At 33.7% G+C, this 26714-nt stretch overlaps 5 protein-coding genes across 9 annotated transcripts; 4 read left to right on the top strand and 1 right to left on the bottom strand.

Annotated features, from left to right (window-relative positions):
* Positions 1 to 1571: 1571 nt before the first annotated feature.
* Positions 1572 to 10702, top strand: LOC116771320 (PI-PLC X domain-containing protein 3). 5 transcript variants are annotated; one of them, XM_032663144.2, is made up of 8 exons: positions 1574 to 1726; positions 2805 to 2915; positions 3060 to 3222; positions 3364 to 3493; positions 3822 to 3980; positions 5301 to 5497; positions 7982 to 8165; positions 10498 to 10702. In XM_032663144.2, exons 1-8 carry the CDS (start codon positions 1696 to 1698, stop codon positions 10537 to 10539), a joined length of 1017 nt encoding a protein of 338 aa, XP_032519035.2. In that variant the 5' UTR covers positions 1574 to 1695; the 3' UTR covers positions 10540 to 10702. The 5 variants fall into 5 exon arrangements, with proteins under 5 accessions (XP_061379160.1, XP_032519035.2, XP_032519037.2 ...); XM_032663146.2 differs by lacking the exon at positions 1574 to 1726 and adding an exon at positions 2412 to 2727 and having other exon boundaries at positions 2794 to 2915; XM_032663145.2 differs by lacking the exon at positions 1574 to 1726 and adding an exon at positions 2413 to 2727.
* On the top strand, positions 8190 to 10702 carry LOC133319274 (uncharacterized). The gene is made up of 2 exons (XM_061523175.1): positions 8190 to 9148; positions 9232 to 10702. Exon 2 carries the CDS (start codon positions 9265 to 9267, stop codon positions 10336 to 10338), a length of 1074 nt encoding a protein of 357 aa, XP_061379159.1. The 5' UTR covers positions 8190 to 9148; positions 9232 to 9264; the 3' UTR covers positions 10339 to 10702.
* LOC116771319 (uncharacterized) lies at positions 10451 to 15399 on the bottom strand. The gene is made up of 8 exons (XM_032663143.2): positions 15116 to 15399; positions 14720 to 14896; positions 14530 to 14653; positions 14340 to 14455; positions 14147 to 14249; positions 13435 to 13595; positions 12944 to 13104; positions 10451 to 12384 (listed from the first exon to the last, which is right to left on the bottom strand). Exons 2-8 carry the CDS (start codon positions 14801 to 14803, stop codon positions 10725 to 10727), a joined length of 2409 nt encoding a protein of 802 aa, XP_032519034.2. The 5' UTR covers positions 14804 to 14896; positions 15116 to 15399; the 3' UTR covers positions 10451 to 10724.
* A 223-nt stretch (positions 15400 to 15622) lies between these two features.
* On the top strand, positions 15623 to 17918 carry LOC116771190 (glyceraldehyde-3-phosphate dehydrogenase 2-like). Its single transcript, XM_032662963.2, has 2 exons — positions 15623 to 15768; positions 16677 to 17918. The coding sequence occupies exon 2, from the start codon at positions 16682 to 16684 to the stop codon at positions 17678 to 17680; it is 999 nt and encodes a 332-aa protein (XP_032518854.2). The 5' UTR covers positions 15623 to 15768; positions 16677 to 16681; the 3' UTR covers positions 17681 to 17918.
* Positions 17919 to 19725: 1807 nt separating this feature from the next.
* LOC116771151 (ralBP1-associated Eps domain-containing protein 1) lies at positions 19726 to 26409 on the top strand. The gene is made up of 5 exons (XM_032662894.2): positions 19726 to 20083; positions 20161 to 20568; positions 21969 to 22125; positions 23310 to 23463; positions 23699 to 26409. Exons 1-5 carry the CDS (start codon positions 19934 to 19936, stop codon positions 24912 to 24914), a joined length of 2085 nt encoding a protein of 694 aa, XP_032518785.2. The 5' UTR covers positions 19726 to 19933; the 3' UTR covers positions 24915 to 26409.
* The last annotated feature ends 305 nt before the right edge of the window (positions 26410 to 26714 follow it).

Below are 26714 nucleotides of genomic sequence, written 5' to 3'. Positions count from 1 at the left end.
TAGTGTGTGCACAACGATGTAAACAAAAATATAGGTTGTTGTACGACGATTCACTTAACGATTAATATAAAAGGACAAAGTAATATTAGATAAATATGAGTGTATAAAATTATGATAAAATTATGTTTTACTAATAGAGACTTTGATTTGATTTGATAGAAACCAATAGATGACACTGACATTTAATAGTCAAATGAATATACTGTTTATCTTTATTTATTACTAAGTAATACCTACCGTATAGATTTAGGACTTTAGGGAAATAATGGAGATGTGATGATACTGGTGATTTTAGCTAGGTATTCTATAGATATATCTCAGCATGAGAGAACTTCTAAGAATGTAAATTGTTGCAGCGAGGCGAGGTTTTAAAGTACTAGAAGGTGTCAAATCCCTGACCGATTTTTAGAGCTCGTAAATAAATCGACACATTTCTTATGAGTGTTTATTTAAACCTGCCAAATGTCGCTCACCGTCAAATGGTCGAGGAAGAATTATGTAAATTTATCCCTCTGTCAAAACGTCAACGTGTAATAATGATATCACGATAGTACATTTTGCTGATATATAATAAAAAAGATATCTATAAATCCATACTTTTCGAGAGCAACACTTGTGGAAAATTTCATAGTTCTCTTTTTTTTATTATAAAAAAATCTATAGAAATAACCAGTATCTGCAAGCATTTTGATTTTAATTACAAAATATTTGTTCATTATGTGTTTCTTATACCTGGTAATTTATATTGCACCTTTTTTAAAGACAACGTCATCAAATAATTAGTGGTATAAATCAATTATTGTTTTATGTATTATCCCCAAAGGCAACCATGAATTAAAATGACAGAAATGTTTGTATTAATAGTCATTATTAATAGTCATTAGTCGTAATAAAAAAAATATTACATAATAAACTAATTTACTTCTTTGTACAACAACACTTCCATTAAGGTCAAGATCGGAGCTATTGTAATTGCAAATTCTGCTGAGATTTGGTTCATAACTTCCTTCGGAAAACAAAAGACTAATATCTGCTCTTATATATAAATATATTTTTTGTATCTGTACCTACTAGAAAAAAAGAAAAGTGAAATGAAGTGATATTAGATATTTGAAAGAAAAATAATTAGTATATTGTCGTTTATTTACTATATATATATAATCATAATAGAACATAAATATTTTCATTGGGAAATATTGCATATTGTTTTAATCAACAAATATATTTTCTTTCCATTTTATTCAATGTTAGAAATAAAATTACATAAAAATAATATACTGCATAGAAACAAGCGAGGATCTCTTTTAAATTTAAAACCGGTTTAATATTTATCTTCGTATCCTAAGATAATGTAGATAGATATTACATTTATATAAGATATTGTCAACTTAAGCAAAAAATGTCAAGGCTAAATTTTTAAGTGTTAAATAGATCAGAGCAATATCCTTTCTAAATACATCAGTTAATTTTAAGAACCGAAACAAAGCGATCAAGATTCAAATAAGTCAATAACATTCATACTTGTTGCATTTATTACTAAGATACTGAATCACATGCCAGTTCATTCTAACTTCACAGTTTAGTTATTACTTACGTGTGTTTATAGAATTCTAATATATATCTACCAGATAACCGTTTATTATCTACCGGTTATATTTCCTGGTAGTTTTCCCGATGTTATAGTGCTGTGTAATAATGAAACTTGGAATTATTCATATACTATTAGGTAAGCTTTTTGCATCCATTGAAGTAAGCAACTTTGTTATTATCTTCTTTTTATACCTTCTATTTATTTCAAGTTTTATAATTTGTATACCAAACTAATTTTATAAATGAGAAAAATTATAATGATGTATGGGTGTTTATTGCTCTTTTAGGCAAAAAGTACTTGACAGATTTTGAAACAACTTTTCATTAATGTAGATTAGACATTAGAATGAGATATAGGAATTCTAATGCCATCACAATATTATGTTTTATGAATTTACGTGACATAGACTTTGCTGCCGCCTGGTTACCATATCTATTGTTTTAACACACTTTACACATTTCTTTCCGAACTCAATTAATGAGTCAACGTGGACAAAATTGAGAGTAAGGACCTATTCATAGTTAACATTTTATCAAGATTTTTAAAGTCATATAATGGTTAATAAGTTGTTTGATCAAAATAAATAAAACTGATTGATTTATACGTATCTACTTTAAATTTAAAGAAGACATTTGACCCTAGCATCTTTGCAAAGTTTGACAAGTAGTAAAAGGAGTAATAAGGTTTTTGTCTTGAAACTCCCTAGAAATATTAAATTTAAAAAATGATATTTCCTTAATATATTCTAAAATCCTAGAATCCAACGGTTGTTTTTATTTTGTTTTGACAGCAAGAAGTCAAAAGACGGCATGGTGATTGGTGCGCTCTAAACATATTAATATGAAACGAATTATTTTATATCATTATACTCGAAGTAATATTATAAAAAAAAAAAATGAAATCATGTCACCTCTACATACAGTTTTAATTTTGCTTAGACTTAAACCAAGCATTAAAATTTAACGCTTACCCTAAACAAGCGGGAAATAATGTTAAGTTTGAATAAAAGTCAGTCAAAGTACAAAGGGTTTTTTTAACCAACCGCAGTTAAGAAGCTATTTGTGACTCATGACGTAGACAAATAAGTGTAACATTTTTTTAATCACTTTGTCTTTCTTACGTTTTTATTCCTAAAGGTAAATAAAAAAATAGTCATATTGAAAGCACTATATTTGTTCAGGAAAAAATAACGAGTTAATAAGTTTAATTTCAGTTTTACTAATGTCTGAGACTAGCAAATCAGATAATATTGATCTTGAAAACTGGATGAGAGATCTCCCAGAACAGTTAAGAAATGTCCCTATAATATATCTTGCAATTCCAGGTACATAAAATATATTTTAACTTATTAATATTTATTTTGCTTATACGGCATTATAACTTTGTTATGAAAAAATAGCACAAGAATTACATCAAAGAGATGTTTTATAATAAAAAAGTACTATATTTGTTATAATTATTGTTACAGGAAGTCATGATTCCATGACATATGGCATAACTAGGTCAAGTGGTTTGGCCCCAGATGCTGAACCCATACTAGAGAGTCTGTATCCTATATTTGAAGATACAATATTAAGATGGACAATAACTCAGGCAGTAGATTCTTATCAACAATTGCTCCTTGGCATCAGGTATAATTTTGCTGTTTATATATTTTCTATAAAATATCTTAACATCTGAATTTGTATTTCAATTGAATATTTTATATAATTAGCACCCTTTATGTTGATTTTTTTTATTAACACTCTGTAACCACTGCTTCTATGTTACAGATATTTCGACTTAAGGCTTGCCACGAAGACAGGGTCAGATGACTTCTTCTTTTGTCATGGTGTTTATGCGGGAGAAATATCGCAGCCATTGAATCAAATAAAGGAATACATAAACAAACATCCATATGAGGTAAGTAACACAATACATATAAATTAAAATATTCTAAATATTGGGTATAATCTTATATACATAATACAACCCATGGCATACTTTGAAGTTTAGTCTCTAAATATGTCTGTTAGTATAAGTATGTATATAAGATTTTTCCTTTAAATTATACAGTTTTTGTGATCAATTACACATATACATACTCCTTTTCTATTCTAAAAATTGATAATTCTTTTTTCAAATTTTATTTTAAATAAAAGAGTATTACAAATAAAACGAATTCACTTATAATGAAATTAAGTAAATCTTATTATTATTGTTATTATTATTATTATTATTATTATTACAGGTGGTCATACTAGATTTCCAGCACTTCTATGCATTCACACCAGATGACCATCGAAGGCTCATGAGATATGTTCTCAACATGTTCGGACCACAACTAGTGCCACGGCAAGCCGACTTGAACACTGTCACCTTGAATGCCATGCATAGATTACAACAACAGGTGATGTGTACATAATAATTTTACATCATTAATGGGTTTTATACCTAAATACGCATATATAAATTTGCCGATGATTCTATATACTTAAATATGGCTACAAGTTTTATTTAATAAATAAAAATATCATGTTAATTGAAAATTTTCTCGTAGAAATATAAAACGAGATTAAAAACCTTGATATTTAGATCAGGTTTAATCTAAAGTAACTTTATACAACCTCACTTATTGACTGTGTCAGATTTAGTAAGCAGACTCGGAAAGTCTCAATAAGCTTTTGAAGTGAAACTTCTTATGCGACTTCCAACATGGTTGCGTTAAACGTTTAACGCAACCATGGAGGGGGTATGAGAGCACTGTTACGTTAAACATTCAAAGTTCCCGGGGGGGGGAGGGGATAGAAAGAGATTATGCACAATTTTTTTTATATACTAAACATTTATTAATTTATATTTTGTTCTCAAATAATCAACAATCACAATAGTAATAACGATTTTAACTAGTTGTTCATTGATATTACATGATTTAGTTCAACCATAAACAGTTATATAAATAATATTTGCATTAATCAATACAAGGTTAACTTGAGACTTGAATTTTTAATGCATTTTCGTTAAATATTATGCAACTCGTGAATAGTGAATAGTATAAACATTTTAACATTGTTATTTACAAAATAGTTTCTTCAGAATATATGTACATTGATAACTTTTATCACATTATTAATTAATTTTGATTGGAACACAGAATTTATATTTTATATTCCGTCCTTACAATCGCATAATTATTCACCTAAATAAAAAGGTTATTGCTCAAGTGCGGAACCATTAAGAAACTTTTGAATAACGTAAATGATGTTTTTTATTTGTCGTGATATCGTCGGACTCGTTTAGGGATATTTATGTCTTGTGCGTTAGCAATCAACCGGCCATAGTAATTTGTGTAGTGATAGATTGACTTATAATAACGTGTTTACCAAGCAAGCCCTGATAATCATATGCCTCAAGAAATTACTAGTGGTAATGACATGACTATAGTTATGTTAGACCATAAAGTCATAGAAAAATATTTAATGCTTAATTTATATATTTTATAAAGTTACAATTGAGATTGAGACCAAGAATTTACAATTTGATATTTTTCACTACCAAACACTCAAACACAAAAACAACGATCCATTTAGGAGCTAATCTGTTACAGATAAACAAACAGAAATGTATGTCAAACATGTAACTACCCCCTTTGCGTCGGGTGATATACTTATATATATAAGTTAAGATTATTTGAATGATCTGATAGTTATATACATATAATATAATCCAGGTGATAGTTGTATACCGTGATCGTTCAGTGTATGCTACGGGCGAGTTCTGGCAGCCGCAGATGCTGCCCTCGCCGTGGCCGCAGAGGGACGACATCAACGGTCTTTATAACTTCATGAAGCAAGTCAGGAGACATCCCGGGATGGGGTTCGTTCATCAGGCCGTACTCACACCTACACCTGCATTTCTACTGTTCAGGTGATACATTTATTGGTTACAAATTACAATGTAACAGGTTACTAGCTTATGACATTCAATTTAACCAAAATTTTATACATTAATAATATTTTATATATTAATATACCACTTGCCACTTACTTCTATGTGAGGTGCTGGCCTATAGATTAAAGGTCCGCCTCCAGTGTATGAGGATGAGGGTTCAAAACCTGGCAAGTACCAATGTGATGTTTCCGACTAATATGTACTTTCTAAGTATATTTAGACACCACAGACAGACGGTGAGGGAAAACATCGTGAGGAAACCTGGACTTGTAATTTCAAATTATAAGTTTCAGTCGCCAAACCGCCTTGATTGAGCGTGGTGATTAATGCTCTAACCTCCTCCATGTGAGGGGAGGCCTGGTCAGCTGTGGGCTCCTATAGGCTGGTGATACCACCTCGTAATTCATATATTGACATGATGAATATTAATATAATTCAAATATTCTCTATATTAATTTTAAGTGCTTGTGAGACTTCATTTGGCAAAAATGTATGAGTATTTATTTTTATGTATACATCATCATAAAGCCAGGGAACCAGTGGCCTTGTTATGTGTAAGGTGTCTCCTCTAGTCACACCAATTACCAAGGTAACATATTGGGTCGGGCAGGTTATTTTGATAACGAGATCTAAGATTTTCGCGAGTATTCATTGAAATGAAACTAGTATTATTCGAATGAACTACACCTGATTTATTTTTGTCGACGAGACTTCTCGTCTGCCCGTGATCACGGCTACTGAAAAGTAACCGAAACGTCGGGATTATGTAGTTTTTAACAAAAATAAATCACGCGTAGTTCATCCGACAAATACTTAGTTTGATTTAAGAGGTTATTTTGATTTTTGGTTTTCGAATGTGAATTAATAAAAAAGGGCTTTCTGTTCGCGTTTATGAATCTAATCTATTCGCTATATCTCAATGCAAAGATAAAAAATTACAAATCACCCCCAAGCTTTTTCTGCACGCTTCTATTTTTTTGTTTCTGGGTCTCTTTCCGCCCACTTTAGGCTTGTACCGCCCGCAAGGAGGCGTTATCGCCCACTTCGGGAAAGGCTGGATTGTACCAACGTTTTACGAAGTTTCGTAGACTTGGATCACATCGTAGACTTATGGTGGAAGGTCAGCTCTATGGAAACATATCATTCCTCCACCATCTTGAGATTTGATAGCTCCTATACTATACTTGTAACTAAACAAGCTAGTCGTAAAACCAATTTTCTTTGGGTTTTGTAAATTTTTTCATTTTCATTTCATACAATTCCTCCGATCTAGGACGATTTTGATAATGACCGTCTGTATTGACTGTTCGTTCGCTTGAATACATCTCGAAATGTACATTACTTTTGTAATCCCGCATTGGGAACATGATCTTGTGATAGTGACATTGTGAATCATACGTGGATCACGACCTCCTTCCATCAATATTACAACCTGTATTACCGGGCCAGTATGCTTTCGTTTCAAAGATGTTTGTCTAGTTACATTGAATTCATCATCATCGCCCTATCGTGTCCCACCACTGAGCAAAGGCCTCCTCTCACACGGAGAAGGTTAGAGCATTAAGCACCACGCTTACTAAAAGTGGATTGGCGACTTCAAACTTATAATTTAAAATTATAAGTCCAGGTCTCGTCACAATGTTTTCCCTGAGTGAGTCTAAATATTCTTGAATGAGTGGTGTCTAAATATTCTTTGAAAGTACATATAATTCGGAAAAATCACATTCGTACTTGCCAGGTTTTGAACCCGCACCCTCATACACGAACGAAATTACAGAACTCAAAAGTCAAACATCTTAAGTCTAAAGCGCTTAATGCCATTTTCTTAGGACACACATAACCTCTTTGCAATCTCGGACGCTGTTATATGAATATTCATCACATGTCTACAATTTTGGTTTTCTTTGCTCTTTATCTTCGCGTAATCTTTAAATCGAAATCTTCTAAACGAATTTTAGTAACCAGTTCAGATACCTGTAATATTTCAAATAAATCCAAACTAAAGAAAACATTCTTATAAACGTAAAATATCTACATAGTTTTTTCTGAATTCCATTTTTAAAATAACCGTTATCAGGTAAGCCATAAAAATAATACAAATAATTTTTTTTATACAGATCTATGTCAGCTAGAAAAATCACAAAATTAAAGTTCTTTATATGAAAATAAAAACAGACTTACCGCCATCTATTGGTTACGACCCGAATTACTTTCTTGGCTACCCACTATGTATGAGTTATATATAGATAAAGATAATATATGTATAACGTAAAATATTAAACGCATTTATTTTGTCGAATAGCAAATTTAAATTCTACTAAGAATTAATTGTGAATGACACGTACTATGTATCTTGCAAAATTGCGTAATAATTGCAAAGGACAATGGCTTAATGATTTAATCATTGAACTATTAAAATATTTTTATGTATTTTCTATTTTATGTTTCTTCCGTTTGTAGATGGCTTTCAAACCTACGAGAGAAATGCGCCAAGCCGGTCAAGAATGAGATTTATCCGAAATTATCAGAATTCACTCCTGGAAGACCCGTAGCTGGTGAAGATAAAGCTCCCGTGAATGTCATTATAGCGGACTTCATAGAGATGGACAACGCGACTTTCTCCAAAACCGTCATAAAACTTAATGAGATCTAAGATTTTCGCGAGTATTCATTTAAATAAAACTAGTATTATTCGGATTTACTACGCGGATTTTTATTATTTAAAAACTACATAATCCCGACGTTTCGGCTACTTTGCAGCAACCGTGATCACGGGCAGACGAGGTGTGAATGTCTGTCAGTTGGTCCTTGTTATTTATCATCTACCGCCATCGATTTCTTAATTTTCTGGCGTACCGCTCTGGATGCCGGCAGAATGCGCTCACGGTGTCTTGAGGTCCTGCGGTGTGGTTACAGACATGGGATTTAATATTTTTAAAAACGGGGTCCCAGGTGTTTGAAAGATTCCAGCCATCTTCTCTATTGAAATTGGAAGAGAGAAGAGAAGAGAAGAGTCTGAAGCAATCCGGCAGGATGTTTCGTATGTTCTGCGCCGGAGCAAATTGCCTCGACAAAATATCTCTCGTCAAGAATCGGTTGCACTCAAACAACTTCGCAACAATGAAGACCTGACTGTCCTCCGTGCAGATAAAGGGAACGCGACCGTAATAATGGATACGAGTGATTATGATAATAAAATAATCGAAATTCTTTCGGATAACTCTATTTATAAAAAAGTTAACAAAGACCCGACAGCTAAAGTTTTAACAGAAACAAAATTTCTCATAAATAAATACAGTTCAAAACTCAATCTAGATATCAAATCACTCGTACCATCGTGTGCAAAACCTCCAAAATTGTATGGGTTACCTAAAATCCATAAACAGGATGTTCCACTACGCCCAATAGTAAGCCAGATTGACTCACCCACTAATAAACTGGCTAAATTTCTTTCAAAAATATTATCACCTCTCCGGGGCCACACAAAGTCATTTGTTAAGGATTCCTACCAGTTTGTCAAAGATTTAAAACACCTAAAATTGAGCGACAATGACAGTATGGTCAGTTTCGATGTACAGTCATTATTCACTAGTATACCTGTTCTTGACTGCATTGAGATTGTAAGAGGTAAGTTAAAGGATAACAATATGCCTATAGAATATGCAGAACTATTAAAGCATTGCCTAACATCTGGCTACCTCATGTGGAAGGATGAATTCTACATACAAGTAGATGGAGTTGCAATGGGTTCACCGGTTTCCCCCGTTGTCGCTGACATATTCATGGAGGACTTCGAGGTGCGAGCCCTTTGCTCTCCTCCTATAAGACCTTTAATATATAAACGGTATGTAGATGACACCTTCACAATATTAAATAAAAATAAAACCTCTGCTTTTCTGAACCATCTTAATTCTATCAATAGTAAGATTCAGTTTACTATAGAATTGGAGGCAAATAATTCTTTAGCTTTCCTTGATATACTTGTCGTTAGGAACCCTGACAATACTTTGGGACATACTGTTTATAGGAAACCCACACATACGGACAGGTACCTCAATGGTTACTCACACCACCACCCTATCCAGTTAGCTACCGTTGGCAAATCTTTGTTACAGAGAGCCCAACATCTTTGTGATGCTGACCACCTAGAGGCCGAGCTGCAGCATGTAAAACATGCTCTCACTATCAACAACCTGCCCGTGCCTCGCCAGCATCGCAAGAACCACCTGAAGCCACCCACAGTTGAACGACAACCTGCGATACTACCATATGTGAAGGGAGTTACTGACAGAATAGGCAACATCTTGAAGAAGGTTTCCATTAAAACTATTTACAAACCACATAAGAAAGTGAGCCAATTCTTGAGACCAATCAAGAGTAACATTCCTTTGCAACAAGCGGGTGTATACAAACTCGATTGTGACTGTGGCTTGTCATACATTGGACAGACGAAGAGGAGCATCGGTACTAGGGTTAAAGAACACATCTCAGACATCAAAAACAGGCGCGCGTCGAAGTCAGCAGTGTGTGAACACACAATGGACAAACCAGGCCACTACATTCGGTTTGATAAACCTCAAATCCTCGCTCGGGAAGACAAGTACATACCGAGATTAATTCGCGAGGCTATTGAAATAAAAAAACATCCCAATTTCAATAGAGAAGATGGCTGGAATCTTTCAAACACCTGGGACCCCGTTTTTAAAAATATTAAATCCCATGTCTGTAACCACACCGCAGGACCTCAAGACACCGTGAGCGCATTCTGCCGGCATCCAGAGCGGTACGCCAGGAAATTAAGAAATCGATGGCGGTAGATGATAAATAACAAGGACCAACTGACAGACATTCACACCTCGTCTGCCCGTGATCACGGTTGCTGCAAAGTAACCGAAACGTCGGGATTATGTAGTTTTTAAATAATAAAAATCCGCGTAGTAAATCCGAATAATACTAGTTTCGTCATAAAACTTAATTTAAAACTATTAAAAACCGACATATCGCATAGCTACGGGTAATCGTTTAAAAAAATTAAGCTTTAACTAGTACTTAAGTGTTTTTCATCCCATGACGTAATGTACCTGCATTTTTATTTTTTTACACGGCTATTTTGTATTCTTATTAAAGCTTTAAATGGATGTTGTATTATTATAGTGCCTTAAAATAAAATATTATTTTATACCAGTGTTTATTCATTTATAATTTACTTGCCTGTCTGGGGACCGAACACTTTATTACAAAATTCATCCAACTTTATGGTTTCACACAAGTCCTTGAGGGACCATTTCTTCCTCTTATAATTCGGTTCTTTTTTATCCAACGCCGATAACAATTTGTCTGATAACTCGTCGGATATTTCTATAATTCTACATATTTTGTCCAAGCGGGCGAGATCTTCGATGGAGTTAGTGAGGTCTGTTAGTTCGATGATTTGTGACTTTCTTTCATGTATTTGGAAGGAATTCTCAGAGTCCGTTGCACTAGTGCTGTCCAATTTATCGTAAATATCGTTCAATTTATTACCCACGGCATTTGTTATCGATGATTTTTTATAAATGAGACTGACGTCTTTAGTTTCTTCTGCAGTATCTTTTGACATCTTTTTTATAATTTCTCCTATAATCTTCTTTTTAATTTCAATGGCGTTAGTTTTATTGGGGATGGCGTTTTTGATTTTATTCTGTTGTTTTTCCGCTGAGGTTGAGCACGATTCACTGATTTCCAATTCGGTTTTGTTTTTGACGCTGGTGGCCAAATTCACGCTGTGCTCTTTAGTACAACTTTCATTCAAGTTGGTTTTATTCTGTGTGCCACGATGATAATTTTTGTCATAATTAAATGTATCGTTTATTGTATCATCATTTCTTTCGTTCTTTGTATTCGGCTTTGCAATGTACTCTACATTAACTGATAAAATATTCAAATTTTTGACAGATCTAATGTCATTTGAACTGTCATTTTCATCGATTGACGTTCCCAGGTCGCTTAATCTCGAACAGTCGTTAAATTCATCGTCTTTGGTCCCCTGCACTTGGGCATCATCTTGATCTTTGAGATTTTCATCTTTATTATCAATCACCATATCTTTAATGCCAGAAGGCGTTACTCTTTCACGTAATAAATCGTTTTTAATATCTTTCTCTTCTTTGTATTGTTCTTTCGGTGTACTATATTCAAGATGTGAATTACTCTCCTTCGATTTTTTCAAAAGTTTCTCTGTCATATCTACCATTTTCGAGAACTCCTTTTTCACTTCCTCCAATCGTTCTTGAGTTTTTTGATAATTTTTACGTTCTTTGTCTGGCGTTTCGAATGGTGCGCAGCTTTGAAATAGCGATGTTCTATTTTGTGCAGAGTAATTGTGCTTCTGTTCGTAGATAGATTGTATGGAGCCTGAATTGTGTATATCTACATGTCGCCTGGAACCCATTGGGGTTGGTGGTCTTTCATTGAAGCCATGTTCCATGTAGAACTTGGATCTGTTTTGTATTAAAGTATTACAAAATAAATCTCTATTGTAAAACGGTATCGGCCTTTCTTTCGATATTCTGGGTGTCACTGAAAGCCTCCTGAAAATATTCTTCGGTACCAGTTCCAATTGGCAATTTTTTTCCAAAAATTTTATTGAATCTACTACTCTGCATGCATAGGAATATTCGTTTTCGTACCAACAAATCAATTTAAAGAAATTTGGTGTCAATTGGAGACAGGAGTTTACATCAAGGATGCAAGATTTCTCTTCGCCAAGAAAATCTGAGGACACTGCCTCATCACTACTAGCTTTGATTATATTCTTCAATGGAGATCTGATCTGGTCTTCAATAATTTTAACAATGTGTCCGATTGATGTGCTTTTGTTTAATCTACATAAAAAAAAAACAATAAAAAAATCATGCTTAATTAGAATTTAAGCATAGTAACTAAAACTAAAATGAGTAATTATTGGAACAATATAATCAACTAATGAACACGGTAATACGTTTTTTATGACATAATTTTAGGAGAAAAATTATACGAAAACACTCACTCACAGATAAAACACACACCATGTACACATGTACCAACATACGAAAAAGGAAACAAAAGGAAACATTAGTATTTTCAACTATGACTAGGAAAAGTTGTATACAGGAAGTAAACCAATAGACTAAACAAAACGCAAAGATTTCATTCATTCATCACATTCGTACATTTAAATTAAATGAAAACCATATCATAAGTATTTTTTAATTGAATCTAATAAACAATCGAGTTGAATTTAAATAGAAAAAAAACTATTACATAATTAATTTTTATTATATCAAATATTGGTGTATAAGATTTATATAACGAAACTTTACGTGCGTCATACATATTTGTGTACTAAGCCCAATAAAGTGACGTTTAAACCTAAGTGATGTAACCGTTCGTTATATTACTCACCGTATGGTTATGTCGAGTACGGAGACGTTAACAACGGGTACCCTGAACGCTAAGCCCGTGAGTTTATCTTTAACTCCTGGTATGATCTTACCGAGGGCCTTGCAAGCGCCCGTCGCAGCCGGTATTATGTTCTGATGGATGCTCCTATGGTCCCTCCAGTGCTGGATGAAAAGCAACCTTAATATAATCAATATATGGTTTAAAATCTAATATAACCTTAGTTCAAGCGAAATAATAATTCAATCAAACCTTTCAAACCGTTAATTTTCCAATCGTTTTGTCGTTTCTGAACTAGTCACAATCATAGCCTTTCGAAATTAAAAAAAAACTTTTACAATTAATTAAATATAATTGCTTGTCACAACGAAAATACTTAGAAATAATTTTACTACAATATAAATACATACATAAATTTAAAAATTTGAAATAAACTCTTTATAGTTATTTCATAGGACTGACAGATTATAATATGTTTTGTTTAATGACAGTACCTTTCCCTTTAAACACAATCCATCCAACGGTTTCAAAGATGGCGTCATAGCGTGGATGCTCGTTATGAAACCCTCTTCAACTGTGTAGTTGTCTTCCAAAACCTTAATTATTGGAGCCAAACAGTACAGAGTGCTCGACGCGCAAGATATTACTTTCTGATCTGGAATTTAGCAAAATAATGGAGTATGCTTTAATTGAGCCAGCCATTACCTGAATTACATTTTGTTTTATCGTTCCATTACATCGTTATATAAATTAAAAAATGTTAATATCAAATCAAGACGTATCTATCTACTGCAACAGATTACAATAACCTATCAACGAAATATAACTAGCTATTAGGAAAGCAAATCATTCACCATAAGAGACTAGACGGTTATCGACCACAGTCCATAAAATATGTTCACATTCGTCCAAGAACAGACAGTGATATTAATTGCCCATTGGAATATCGGAATAATTTTCCCAAATTAACCGAAACTTGGATATCATTACAAAAAACTCATTTAGAATATTATATCTCGTTCAGGAGGTCGCGTATATCTCTTATCAACGAACCCACCCCCAAAACAAAACAACCCATTTCTATATATGATGGTGAAAATCAAGAAATTGATGTTATTTATAACTTCATCTTCATAGACTTTGTACCCAAGAACAAATAACACGATTTAAGACAATAATGAATAGTTTAAGATAAAATAATTTAACCTTTATTTATCCTGTCTTCATTAACGCCTATTATCAACATTGGAACGTCGATGCTGGGAGCGGTTACCAATACTCGTTTGACACATTTACTCGATAAATGGCCCTGCAATTGATGGATTGATATAGTTTATGGTGCCTTTATTACATATTCACTTTCATTTAACAAATATTAACTTAAATATTCAATCATTACCGACGCCTTATCGTAGTTAGTGAAAATTCCGGACGCTTCGACAACGTATTGTATAGATGCTGACTGCCACGGTATATTCGACGGGTTTTTCTCGCGAAAAACTTTTATATTATTTCCTACAAAACAAATTATTATTCTTTTAAATGTCCAATTCCTTGCAAAACGTTTTTTTCGTTTGCTACTTGGTTACCATTAATTGTTATCTCGTTGTCTTTGAATGTAACATCCCATTTTAATTTGCCGTGGGTCGAGTCGAACTTTATAAGGTAACTAATATATTCAATGTCTACCGCCGGGTCATTAATAGCCTTTACCTACGAGAAATACGTCATAATTATGTACATTAATATCGATATTTTTTTTTAAATATTAATATTTACCTCCAAATCAGTGTTTTCTAAGCAAGTCCTAAAAATCACCCTGCCTATACGTCCAAAGCCGTTAATGCCAACTTTGAGAACCATTTTAGTATGATCAAATCCCTACAGGTAATGTTAGCATTTATACACAATTTGGTCGAATTTTATATTATCTCCCCGCATTTTGAATTACCCGCTCTGTAATATCAAACAGAATTGATATGGTGTAACAAAATTTCAGGGTACGATAAATCTTGACAATAGATTGTTCCTAAATATTATACTTAAACACTTATGCTTTATGACATATGTAATGAAAAGAGTTTTTAAGAACATAATACTTTTTGTCTTGTAATACATAAAAATCAATAATTATTTCTACCTAAATTCAACATTCATTAGAAATGTTCAACTCACGTCAATGGATTCTTAATCTTATTATAATTGGAACTATCTCTGCCCAACCAGCGTACAAAAAAATTATAATGAATTAATTTCATTTATTTTATTTCAAAACCCTTTTATTTTTTTAAGTTTCTCATAACTATATGCAATTTGTTCCTGTTTAATGATGAAATATGTTTTTGAATGGACCCGAAAAATGTTTCTCAATGAATCAAGGTATACGTGACACAAGGTAATATAAAAAATATTTTTAAATAAAATAGATAGTCATAGCAATTCCCACATACACAGTGTGACATATGTTAGCATCACTGTTTTATACAAAAAGGTTTTTTAAATACACTAAATAAAAAAAAAACAAATTTAAGGTATTTAAAAAAATAAAATACCAAGACCTTCGCAGCCAATTTAAGAAATATTTATAATTTGCTTGTTCAAAATAAAATTATTTTGAGTATAATAGATAATTAAATATTATTTCATATGAAATGTACATATGGCGTTACAAAAAAAAGTGTAGTTTCTGCTTAATTGTGCAGATCGTGTATACAAACCATAACTTAATCTTTCGTGTACTCCGTTGTCCTTCATCTGACATTTCAATTCTCCATATTGTGGAGGAAGGAGGTGTCGTGTTAATACAATAAATATCTAAATTTATTCCGGTATGTACCTGTCTATACTACTTGTTTTATATAGAATATTTTAATGTTACTTCGGCTACCCCAAATGTGATAGTTATTTATTATATGAATACTAAATATTACATCATTGTGGTGTACGTGTGCTTGTACATTCTTTTCCATAAACCGTTAATTTCGCCAAAATATCATTACTTATAGAACCTTCTTATAGTATGTGTGTGCAAAATAACTATTATGCATGGTTTTTAGTTTTTGAGTGTATATTTTAGTTTATTTCTATCGTTATATGTGTGACCTTTATCTGACCTTTCATTTGCCGGTATGAAGCTTAAATGGGTAGATATATAAATCAGTATCCAATAGCCACCATACGCTGGATAGTAAAGTGTAAGAAATTTATATTAAAATAACAAGATTTCTGTTTACAGTGACTGATCGATAATTATTTGTAGCTAGTAATAATCTAACTTTACATAAATTTAATATTTGTCTATCTAACTTAGTCAATTGCTAAAAAAGTATTTGCTTTTCAAAATCCTTTATGCCCTAATGACAGTAGACATGTCTAATTTTAATAAATATATCTTATTTTTCAATAATTTAAAGACATTATTACTCATTGTCAATTATAAAACTTTTGCTCAAAACATATTCTAACTCAGGCTCTTTACAATTTGATTATTGGAGTACTTAAGAATTACACCGCAATGGAATTTTAATCAAACATTTATGTTCATAAACATTAATCATTTTGTTCTAAGGTCAAATGGGGGTCATGATAAAACAGTTTTCAATAACAAACAATTCATGTTAAAAATAGTTTACAGTTGTGTCACTATGACTACTAAGAAGGTCTATTTATTTTAACGGTTAAAATCTCAATATACCACAATATTTCCAACTATTTACAGTATTTATTAACTTTTCAGATAAAATGTCGAAAATTGGTATCAACGGTTTTGGCCGCATTGGTCGTCTGGTTCTCCGTGCTTCCATTGAAAAGGGAGCTCAAGTTGTAGCAGTCAATGACCCCTTCATTGGCCTAGACTATATGGTCTACATGTTCAAGTATGACTCCACCCATGGACGTTTCAAGGGATCAGTAGAAGCTGTTGACGGCTGTCTAGTTGTTAATGGAAACAAAATTGCTGTTTTCTCTGAGAGGGACCCCAAAGCCATTCCATGGGCCAAGGCCGGTGCTGAATATGTTGTGGAATCAACCGGTGTATTCACCACTACTGATAAGGCATCTGCTCACTTGGAAGGTGGAGCCAAGAAGGTCATCATCTCAGCTCCCAGTGCAGACGCCCCAATGTTCGTAGTGGGTGTCAACCTTGACGCCTACAACCCATCCTACAAGGTCATTTCTAACGCCTCATGCACTACCAACTGTCTGGCTCCGCTTGCCAAAGTTATCCACGACAACTTTGAAATTGTTGAGGGCTTGATGACAACCGTTCACGCCACAACCGCCACTCAGAAGACTGTAGACGGTCCTTCCGGCAAGTTGTGGCGTGACGGCCGTGGTGCCCAGCAGAATATCATCCCAGCTGCCACTGGCGCAGCCAAAGCTGTTGGCAAGGTTATACCGGCTCTGAATGGAAAGTTGACGGGTATGGCGTTCCGCGTGCCCGTAGCTAATGTATCCGTCGTCGATTTGACAGTCCGCCTCGCTAAACCCGCAAGCTACGACGCCATTAAACAGAAGGTCAAGGAAGCGGCCGAGGGACCTCTGAAAGGAATCCTTGGGTACACAGAAGACCAGGTCGTATCTAGTGACTTCATCGGCGACTCCCACTCGTCGATCTTCGACGCCGCAGCGGGTATATCTCTGAACGACAACTTCGTGAAGCTGATCAGCTGGTATGACAACGAGTACGGCTACTCCAGCAGGGTCATCGACCTGATCAAGTACATCCAGAGCAAGGATTAAATTCTTTAATTTTATATAATGAGATGTAATCGGAATGTCGAGATTAACCGACGATTATTTTATTTTAAGTTTTAAGTGTAGCTGTGTATTCTAAATTATTATTTTACTACTGTAATAGTAGAAGACGCATATGAATCCCCTTGCACCAGATATTAAACGCATCCAAATAACTTCCTTATTTAATATCCAGTGTTTGTATGTTACATGCTATAACAAAAAAATAAAATTTATTTCAAAATATTTTTGTTTTAGTGCCTTTTTATGATAAGAGTATGCTGTAAATAAAGGCTTATATAGATGAGTAACCTCTTTACATAGTCCAGTATAATATCGATACATGACATTGGCGGTATCTATAAGGAAACGCCACTAAGAGAGAAATCTAAATGAGTACTTGCTCTTACAGTTATTACTTGCTGGAAATTTCAGATAACCCATTATTTGCATTCTCATGTAGAAGATTGCATTATATCATTAAAACTTAACACTACATGCTGACAAAAACCGATTGAGAGAACTGTATAGATAAATAGCCTGAAAATAAACATACGTTGTTGTTTGTTCGTTTGTTTAAAAATGGCCTTCATCTGTGCAAAGACGTGCACAGTATATTCTGCCAGTGTCGTGTAGAATGGAGGAGACACGATCCGGGATTAACTTTTGTATGAAATAAAGTTTTACAGCCTCGACTGAAGTCACAATTAGGAACCTTGTTAGTGGATCTAAAAAAAAACATACGTTATAAATTCTTTAATCCTTGAAGAGTTACGTTTCATTGATGTACACTTCAAAAAAATAAGTCAGATTTTTTTTTTAACATTTAAACTACTTCGAATCAATGATACACACGTAGCATGTGTTATTTCAACCAATAATGAAAAAAATAATAATCCCCACGTTTTAATACCCAATGGTAAAACCATTCTTATTCCTTTACAGTGTATTTATTTCAATAACATTTAATATCTGTATACAATATTAATTACCTTTGTATTTTATTATCTGTCGTGAATGTAAATAATAGATATAAATATAAATAAACACCAGTAAGTGTTATTTAATTTTTTATACTAATTGTTATTTACTGAAAGAAAAGTCGTATTTATTAAATAAAACTTCTAATAGATTTGATCATCTTGATTATAAATTATTTTACAATTAGTAAATGTAAACATAAGCTTTTTAAGAAATAAATTTTGTAGTTTCATTGCAAAAACTTATAGGATATCCTATAATAGAATTATAAAAAATGTGTGTATGAAATGAAAGTAATGAAGTTATGAGTTATGACAGAGAGGAGGTAGTCAAAGGTGGTAGAGCCTAGCTGTGGTCAAGTTAATACAGCTTGAACATGGGCTGGCTTGACCGGGGAAGTACCACCCTTTCACCGAAGATCGGCGTGAAGTAGCCTTTAGTGGCTGTGTTTCGTCTGATGAGTGAGGGAGTCGGTTGCCCTTTCCCCGTTCCCATCCTTTCCTGCCATTTCCTTACTCCCATCCCTCCCTTTTCTTCAAAAATCAAACTTGACAAAGCATCCGCAACATCTATGTTGCGAATGTTCATGGTAGACTATCACTACTGCCCATCAAGACTCAAGTAGGTCGTCTGCTCGTTTGCACTTTGCACATTAAAAAAACCAACATCTTATCAACGGTAGTAAACAGACAAAAACTATTCAAATTAATAAAATTTATCTGGCTATTCCTCGTAAATTCTCCTTTTATTTTGTTGATTATCGTCACTTAATAATTGGGTAAACCTTTTAAATATTAGCCCTTTACTAGATTATATCCAAAAATGGCAGGGTCTTTAAAAAATAATAAAAAAATTTACATATTGGAAATTAAAACATCAAAAAGAACGGGAACAAAAATGTTATTCATAGCCATGACATTCGTTATTAGTTTATTCATTGATTAGCTCTATTGATTAGCTTTTCTTTGTAGGTTTTTTTTAACAAGTACTGAAAGTACATTTATAGGTTTTCCCTAAATAGCATTGCCATATTTGAATTTCCCTAATCAGCAAAAATATTTTATTCTGTATTTAGTAGAAATGGCTACGGAATATCGGGCAGCTGTCAATGACATATTCGTTTGCTTCGTGTAAATTTTGTAATGTTAATATTTCGATTCCGTCTGTGCGACAATGAATATGAGTTACACTAACAGATAATGATTATTCGTGTTTTTTGGCAATTTTACTACAAACTGTAATAGAGTTTATGAATAAATCGTTGTGTATTATATTATAATGGAGGATCTCAATTTGACAGAGACCGAAATGAGATATTTCGGTGATTTGTTTTTGTGCTGCGACGAGGAATCCAACGGGAAAATACCGATTTTAAAGGCGACTGAACTATTTAGATCATCCAACGTATCCAATGATGTATTACGACAGGTAAACGTTGTAATCAGTGCTATTGAAACACACTTTGTTCTTCATTAGTTAATGTCAATACTTTTTCCATCTTCCAGATCATGGATATTAGTGTAGCGCCTAATACATGCACGTCATTAAATCATATGAATAGAAAGCAATTTTATTCAGCTCTCAAATTGATAGCCGCTCATCAAACAAATATGTCCCTAAGACCAGAACTTTTATCAACTCCCTTAGATTTGCCATTGCCAAGATTTACATGGGCACTAAACTGTGATGCCAATGCTGATCTCATACAGTTGTCTAATTCACCGAAGGAACAGCATATATCGAAACGAGACAGAAATTTTGGTAGTATCGCTGCATACGAGCCAATAAGAGTGCCATCAAACCTCTCTGATAGCGACGCTCCACAAACAATGTCTCATGATAATACAGAAGCTTTAAGTACTGACTCAGAGATGGAGTCGGAGACATTGTCACAAAGATCTGGTTCACGTGGGGTAAGTTGTATATTAAAACTCCTTTATATTAATAAAGAGGTTCCAATATTTAACCTATTTGATTGTATCACTTGACTTTGAAGAATATGTTGCTACAGTTTACTTATTTTATGTTGCTTAACTTTATTTTTATTTGTAAAATCATAAAGGCACATAAAAATTATTAAAAGATAAGTGATTTTTACCACGAAATCACAATTTTTCACATTACAAGTTATAACAACACTGGATAACCATTTTATATAAAAACAACATAAATTCTTATGTTCGTTTTCCGACTTCATTTCTTCTCAATATTGCAATTTTATATATTTTTTTTGTTATTGTCTCATTCACATATATTTTTTATTACTTCCAAAATGTGTGATATAACAAGAATATATATCTATGTAGAGAGTATTGTTGTCAGTGATGTGTTTCTCTTAGGGGCTTGAAATCTACAGAGAAACTTTTAAGTTCATGCAAAACTTCTATACTACTCCCTTAAAATAAATGTAAGGGATAGAAATTGAGTTCCATGGTGCCTATTCAGCTCTTTCCTTATCGACTGATACTTGAGTGTTTATTAAGGGTAGGTGTACATGTATGCTCAAAGAGCAGTTGTCAAAAATTAGTGCTAATAATGTTTGTCACCTCTAAAATCCGATCTTGAAGATGAACAATATTAAAAACATTAAGATATACCTAGAAAATATATTAAAATGTGCGTCTGTTTACACATCAACTTGTTCCATTTTAGATAATAAAATGTCTAGCCTTCTAAATGTGATAAAACTTAGCGCTTTCATTTATAATTACACCAGATACGAGATGTGTGCCTCGCTCGCTGACATTATCTTTATATAGACCGAGATAAGACAAATCGTAACCTGAAATATTGTTTTGTATTTTATTAACCATTATATATAATATTTTTAGTGTATTTTTCTTATTGCATTTATTTATTTTAAAGTTATGTACATACTTATGCTGTTTATTTAAACTTACTGAATTGATTGATACGTATTGCAGATTATTTTTAATTCAGATAGTAATTTTATATTAATTTAAATATTCAAAATTGTACATAAAAATGACATAATCATTACTATAACATTAAATGAAAGAAGAAATGCTTTGAATGAAATTGGAGTTTCTTAAAAAGTTTTTTAAATAAAATATTTTTGCCTTCAATAAAGCATTTTTGATACATAACCTGTTTGTGACATTGTTATAAACAAAATTCAGGTAATTTTCAAAAATTACTAATGAAGTTACGTCATTTGATATTATAAAAACTTATCTTTATTCTTAATTTGTTGTTAACTCACTTGTTTGAGTTAGTGTCTAACATTTTTCTATTGTATTATATATCAAATATATTTTAAGGATGTTAATTTTGTTTGTTTCTTTGCATTCAGAGACGTGTGAAGGCTGGTTCGCCGTGGAGTACGGCCAGTGAGAGTCCGACGCCCACTAACAGTGTAGCAGAACGTGTTCATCCTGTGTGGGAACACAGCGCTACAGGACGAGGGGTTTGGCCCACTAACACCACCGAAGAGCACACTCGCTTATTAGGTAGTTATTTCTTTAATAGTATTTTTCGTGACTTCCTCCGCTTTTGTGTTCAGAGAGAAATTAGTAATGTATATAATAATATATGTCAACTTGTCAATCCGTAGATCTATCTGTGTCATGTACAATAAAGGGATATATCGTAGCCTTTATGTTATTCTTATGTCTAATTTATTTTTAAGTCACTCACTATCGTATTTATAATATTACTAAGATGTCAATATACTTATTATATATGTCAATTGTCATAGATATAGTTTGCCTAATGCCTAGTTTTATTAGTCTTTTAGTAATAAAAAAATTTACTTAGTATGTTAGTAATAAAAGAAAAAAAATACTTAGTATGAGCTATTCATTAGTACTATGACTTTTTTTATGGCATTATATAACATATAAATTAGATTTTCAAATATATCACATATATATATTAATATAAGCTTAATGTCTCTCATTCTACATGTTCAGGTTCCGGCACTTACTTGTTCTATAACTGTTACTTAACTAGTGTTAAACGAACAAAATTATAAATTACACATTATTTTCACACGTATTTACTTATCATTATATGCAACGAGTAGTGTTTCTGTTTTATCAAAACATTAAATGGTCCTATAAAGTATTGTTCTAAAATTCTCATAGTTTTTTTTATATATTTTTAGATGAGAAAAAATCCAGTTATCTGAACTGGTTTAGCAACATTTATAGTCGCATGTTCAAACATTTTAGGGAAGTTGCTTTGTTAAACTAATTAGAGTCTATTACGGATGTGGAACGGCTCTTGTTAATTTGACGTTTGATTGAATTTGTTGAGAGTCCTAATTAAATATGTACACAGCTCTATAGTACTCATGATACAATTTTTTTTTTTTAAATTTGAATAAATTTAAATCATATTTATTTATGATTGATAGTTATTATTATTCTTTAATTATTTCAACTGTAAATGATGTCGAGTGTTCCAAATTTAAAATAATGTTTTAAAATTGTTTTTTTTTTTTTGTATGTCGTTGTTTGGTTTATTAGAATCTACGATGCTTACAAAATAATAATGGATGAATGAAAAAATATATCAAAAACAATTGACAGTTGCGTTATATTTTTTGAATGTGTGTTATATAAATTTTAAAACATGTAATGACGCTTTTTAATCAATGGTTGGCTTAATTATATGTATGTTATTATTATAGGTACGGAGGAAGAATCTTCTGACCGTCACTCCTCGGAGGAGGAGGCTGATGATGCCGATGTTTGTTCTATGAGTGAAGCCCAAGCTAGACATTATGCTGCACAGTTTGCACAGCTGCGACCTGAAAGGGGTATGCTGTCTGGACAAACGGCCAGGTGATTATGCTGGATTGTTATTAGTCTCATATAATCTGGATTTTATTTCTTGCTATTATTATGAATATGTTATGATTTCTCTCTCAAGTCAAGTGATGAAAAATTGTATTTCACATTTTTATTTTTTAAAATTTTTTAATATGACAGTCATCAATATAGAATAATTATAAATATTCTGATTGTAGTTCCGAGTAAAAAGTTACTCAAGCGTTGATTGTAAATATTATATTTCCAGACTTTTTTTCGAAAAATCTCGCCTTTCGGTTTCCGATCTGAGGAAAATTTGGCAACTGTCTGACATAACTCAGGACGGGATGCTCAGTCTAGAAGAGTTCAGTATAGCGATGCATCTGATCGTTCTACGGAGAAACAATATACCAGTACCAGACGTGTTGCCGGCCTGCCTCGTGCCGACCGTCGACTCGCATTTCACACAACGCGCTGTCACTACGGACTTAGTGGATCTCGGCTCGGACATGTTCAATTCCGGGACCTCGGCTGACTTCAACTTCGCACCCAAACCGGAAATCAACGACCCGTACGAAACCAAACCGGCCAAAAAACCGGAAGACCGCCAGCCGTCATCGAGCCCACCGAAACCGGAACATCAGATCAACAACAAGGAGTGGACCAAATTTGTCGATTCCCCGACCTCCAGCGTATCCAGCCCCGGGCCGAAGCCCGTCAATTTTGACTTTCACAAGTCTGCCCTGGAGCGGGACCCGAAGATCTTCCATCCTGTAGCGTTGAGAGTAACTCCCGAGTCGACCGCCCTCCCGCACGACACCGACACGCGCTCCAGCACGTCCCCACGACGAGACGACTTCGTGCACGCCTTCGAGCTCGCCAGCCCCAAACGACTCAACTCACAACCACCAGAACAACCTAACGGAAATTCCGAGATCAAGTCCATACAACGTCCACAGCCCAAAAAGCCGATGAAGAGCGCGGGCGTACTGCCCCCGCCGCCCGCCCGCGACTCCCTCCCGCACACCGAGGATCAGGGAACATCAGCCGGGCCGCAGTCCCTTCAATACGCACCACGAAAGGAACCCCCGCCCCCGCCCCCGCCGCGGCCCCTCAGGAACCACGCTCGCTCCAGTTCCTTGGACCTGAACCGCCTGAAGGGCCAGCCGTGCCAGTCCGCGGCTCCACCCCCTCAGCCCCCGCCGCGAATGTCTCCCTCCGCGGTCCGTGACTACGAGCCTGATGGTTTCGGTTACAATCGCGACGACGCTCCCAAAATGCACGGTGCCTTCGAAGTTTACCGCAAGCCGTCGAGGGAGCCGTCCCGCGAGGGCGACGACCCCGACGTCCGCGCGCTCCACGAACAGAACTCGGTGCTCCACCGAGTGTGCCGCGCGCTCGCACACGAGCTGGCCGACGCCCAGCGTGAGAAGGAGGCGCTGCGAGTGCGTCTGCAACCGCCTCAGACGACGCCGCAGACCTAGTCACGTCAGTACTGAGTCCTCTATAGAACCTTTCTTTATGTTCATGGCTAATATCAGTGTCGAGTCGTGTGAGCGCTTGCAAGTGTCGCGAACGTCATTAACAACGCCCCTAGTCATGTTTGTGGCCAGCGATCTCCGAAACCGGCGTCATGGTGTCCCGATTCATCACTATCCAAAGATACGTTTAATTATTTTTTTTTTCTAAAATGTATATCAACGAAAACAAAACTACGACATTATTGTGCGATGCCACGAAAATTAAAAAAAAAAAATAATCATATTAATTATACTATGGTTTCAAATACATATATCCTTAACTTTTGTATGGAATATAATCGTTCAGTGCTATATAATGATGCTGAGAGTAAAAATATTCCAAGATGAAATCTACGAAGTAGTTTTTCATTATATTTAATATCCTAGTTGGTCAGTGTATAGAGGCTAATGTGTTTTCATGTAAGAACTAAATATTATAGTCATTTATTGAAATGCGTTACGATTATATAATCTGGGATTCGGAAAGCTACGTTTTATTATAGCGAATAGTGGTGTAGCGTTACGATTTTAATAATATCGATAAATAATTGGTTCACTGAATAACTACCTCAAAAAAAATTACATCACTATCGGCTTGGCGAGTCTTCACTGAATTTTACCATCATAAAGCCGTTCAAATTATTATTATTATTTTTTTTTAATAATCTTTAATTATTTAACGTATCAACTATCAATACTTTTTAATATATTCCGTTACTATACTAGGAATGTACTCAAAGCACATAGAAAATACAAAGTTATAGCATTTATGTATTTTTATATACAAATCCCGCTTTGGCATATTTAATTATAAGTAATTATTTTTTATATATAAAAAAATGGCGCTAGTATTGCTTGAATCGCATTCCTCGTTTCTTTGTAAAAAAAAAAATACAATTAAATAAGTATCTAAAATATGTGAATGTTTATTACCTTTAGTGATAGCTTCTGTAAATGTAAAAGACTTGAAGATTTTGAGACGTGGTTTACATGGGATTTGTGATTTTTATGTAGATAGGTAATGCTTGTCATCTTCGTCGTTAAAAATGTTGTATGAAAAAAAAAAAACAAAAAGTTTTAATTTTTATTTTAATGTGGCAACTTCCTTATTAAAGTAAGCGGCGAGCTAGAACATTATGGATAGCTTAGTCAACAAAGTGTGAAACAACTTGTATAATATAAGTTTATTATAAAAGTATTTATCGTTTTATTTTATTGGTATTTTATAAGAATATCGTTGTTAATTTAATCTGTTGATGCTGTGTAAATATTTTTTTTTTATCTAACCTGTCGCATTCTGGTATGTACTAAGCTTTACGACCTCACATATATATATTTCGGTCCAATTTTTTGTAAAACTAATGAAGTTCACCATTATATTTACCTATTTATGTTAAAACTATACAGTAATGCATATTATTGTAGTAAATTATGTACAATAAAATAATTTAAAAATAAATTTGTATTTTATTTTAAGTTAGTGTATTTATTCCTTTTTCGTTTTTAACATTTTATTTAGCTTGATGTCTGTTATGCAAAATAACGCTTTCATCAAATAAAAGTAAAATAAACGGGCTCTATCACTGAATTTTATCGAAAAATCGATGTTTCGATAACGGGCTGATAAAAGTTGGTCACTTACTAAAGGCGCATACACATCGTTGAATTGTAGGTAAACCTTGGTAATCACTATCTATTTAGTGATCTCAAAAAATACGCTTGGTTTTTAGAAACAATTCAAACGCTTGATAACAGATGCTCAAG

The sequence above is a fragment of the Danaus plexippus genome, chromosome 17 (genome assembly GCF_018135715.1).
Source record: "Danaus plexippus chromosome 17, MEX_DaPlex, whole genome shotgun sequence".
In the NCBI taxonomy this organism is placed as follows: Eukaryota; Metazoa; Arthropoda; class Insecta; order Lepidoptera; family Nymphalidae; genus Danaus; species Danaus plexippus.
Note: the sequence above shows the minus strand (reverse complement) of the source record. Positions and strands in the feature narration are given on the sequence as shown.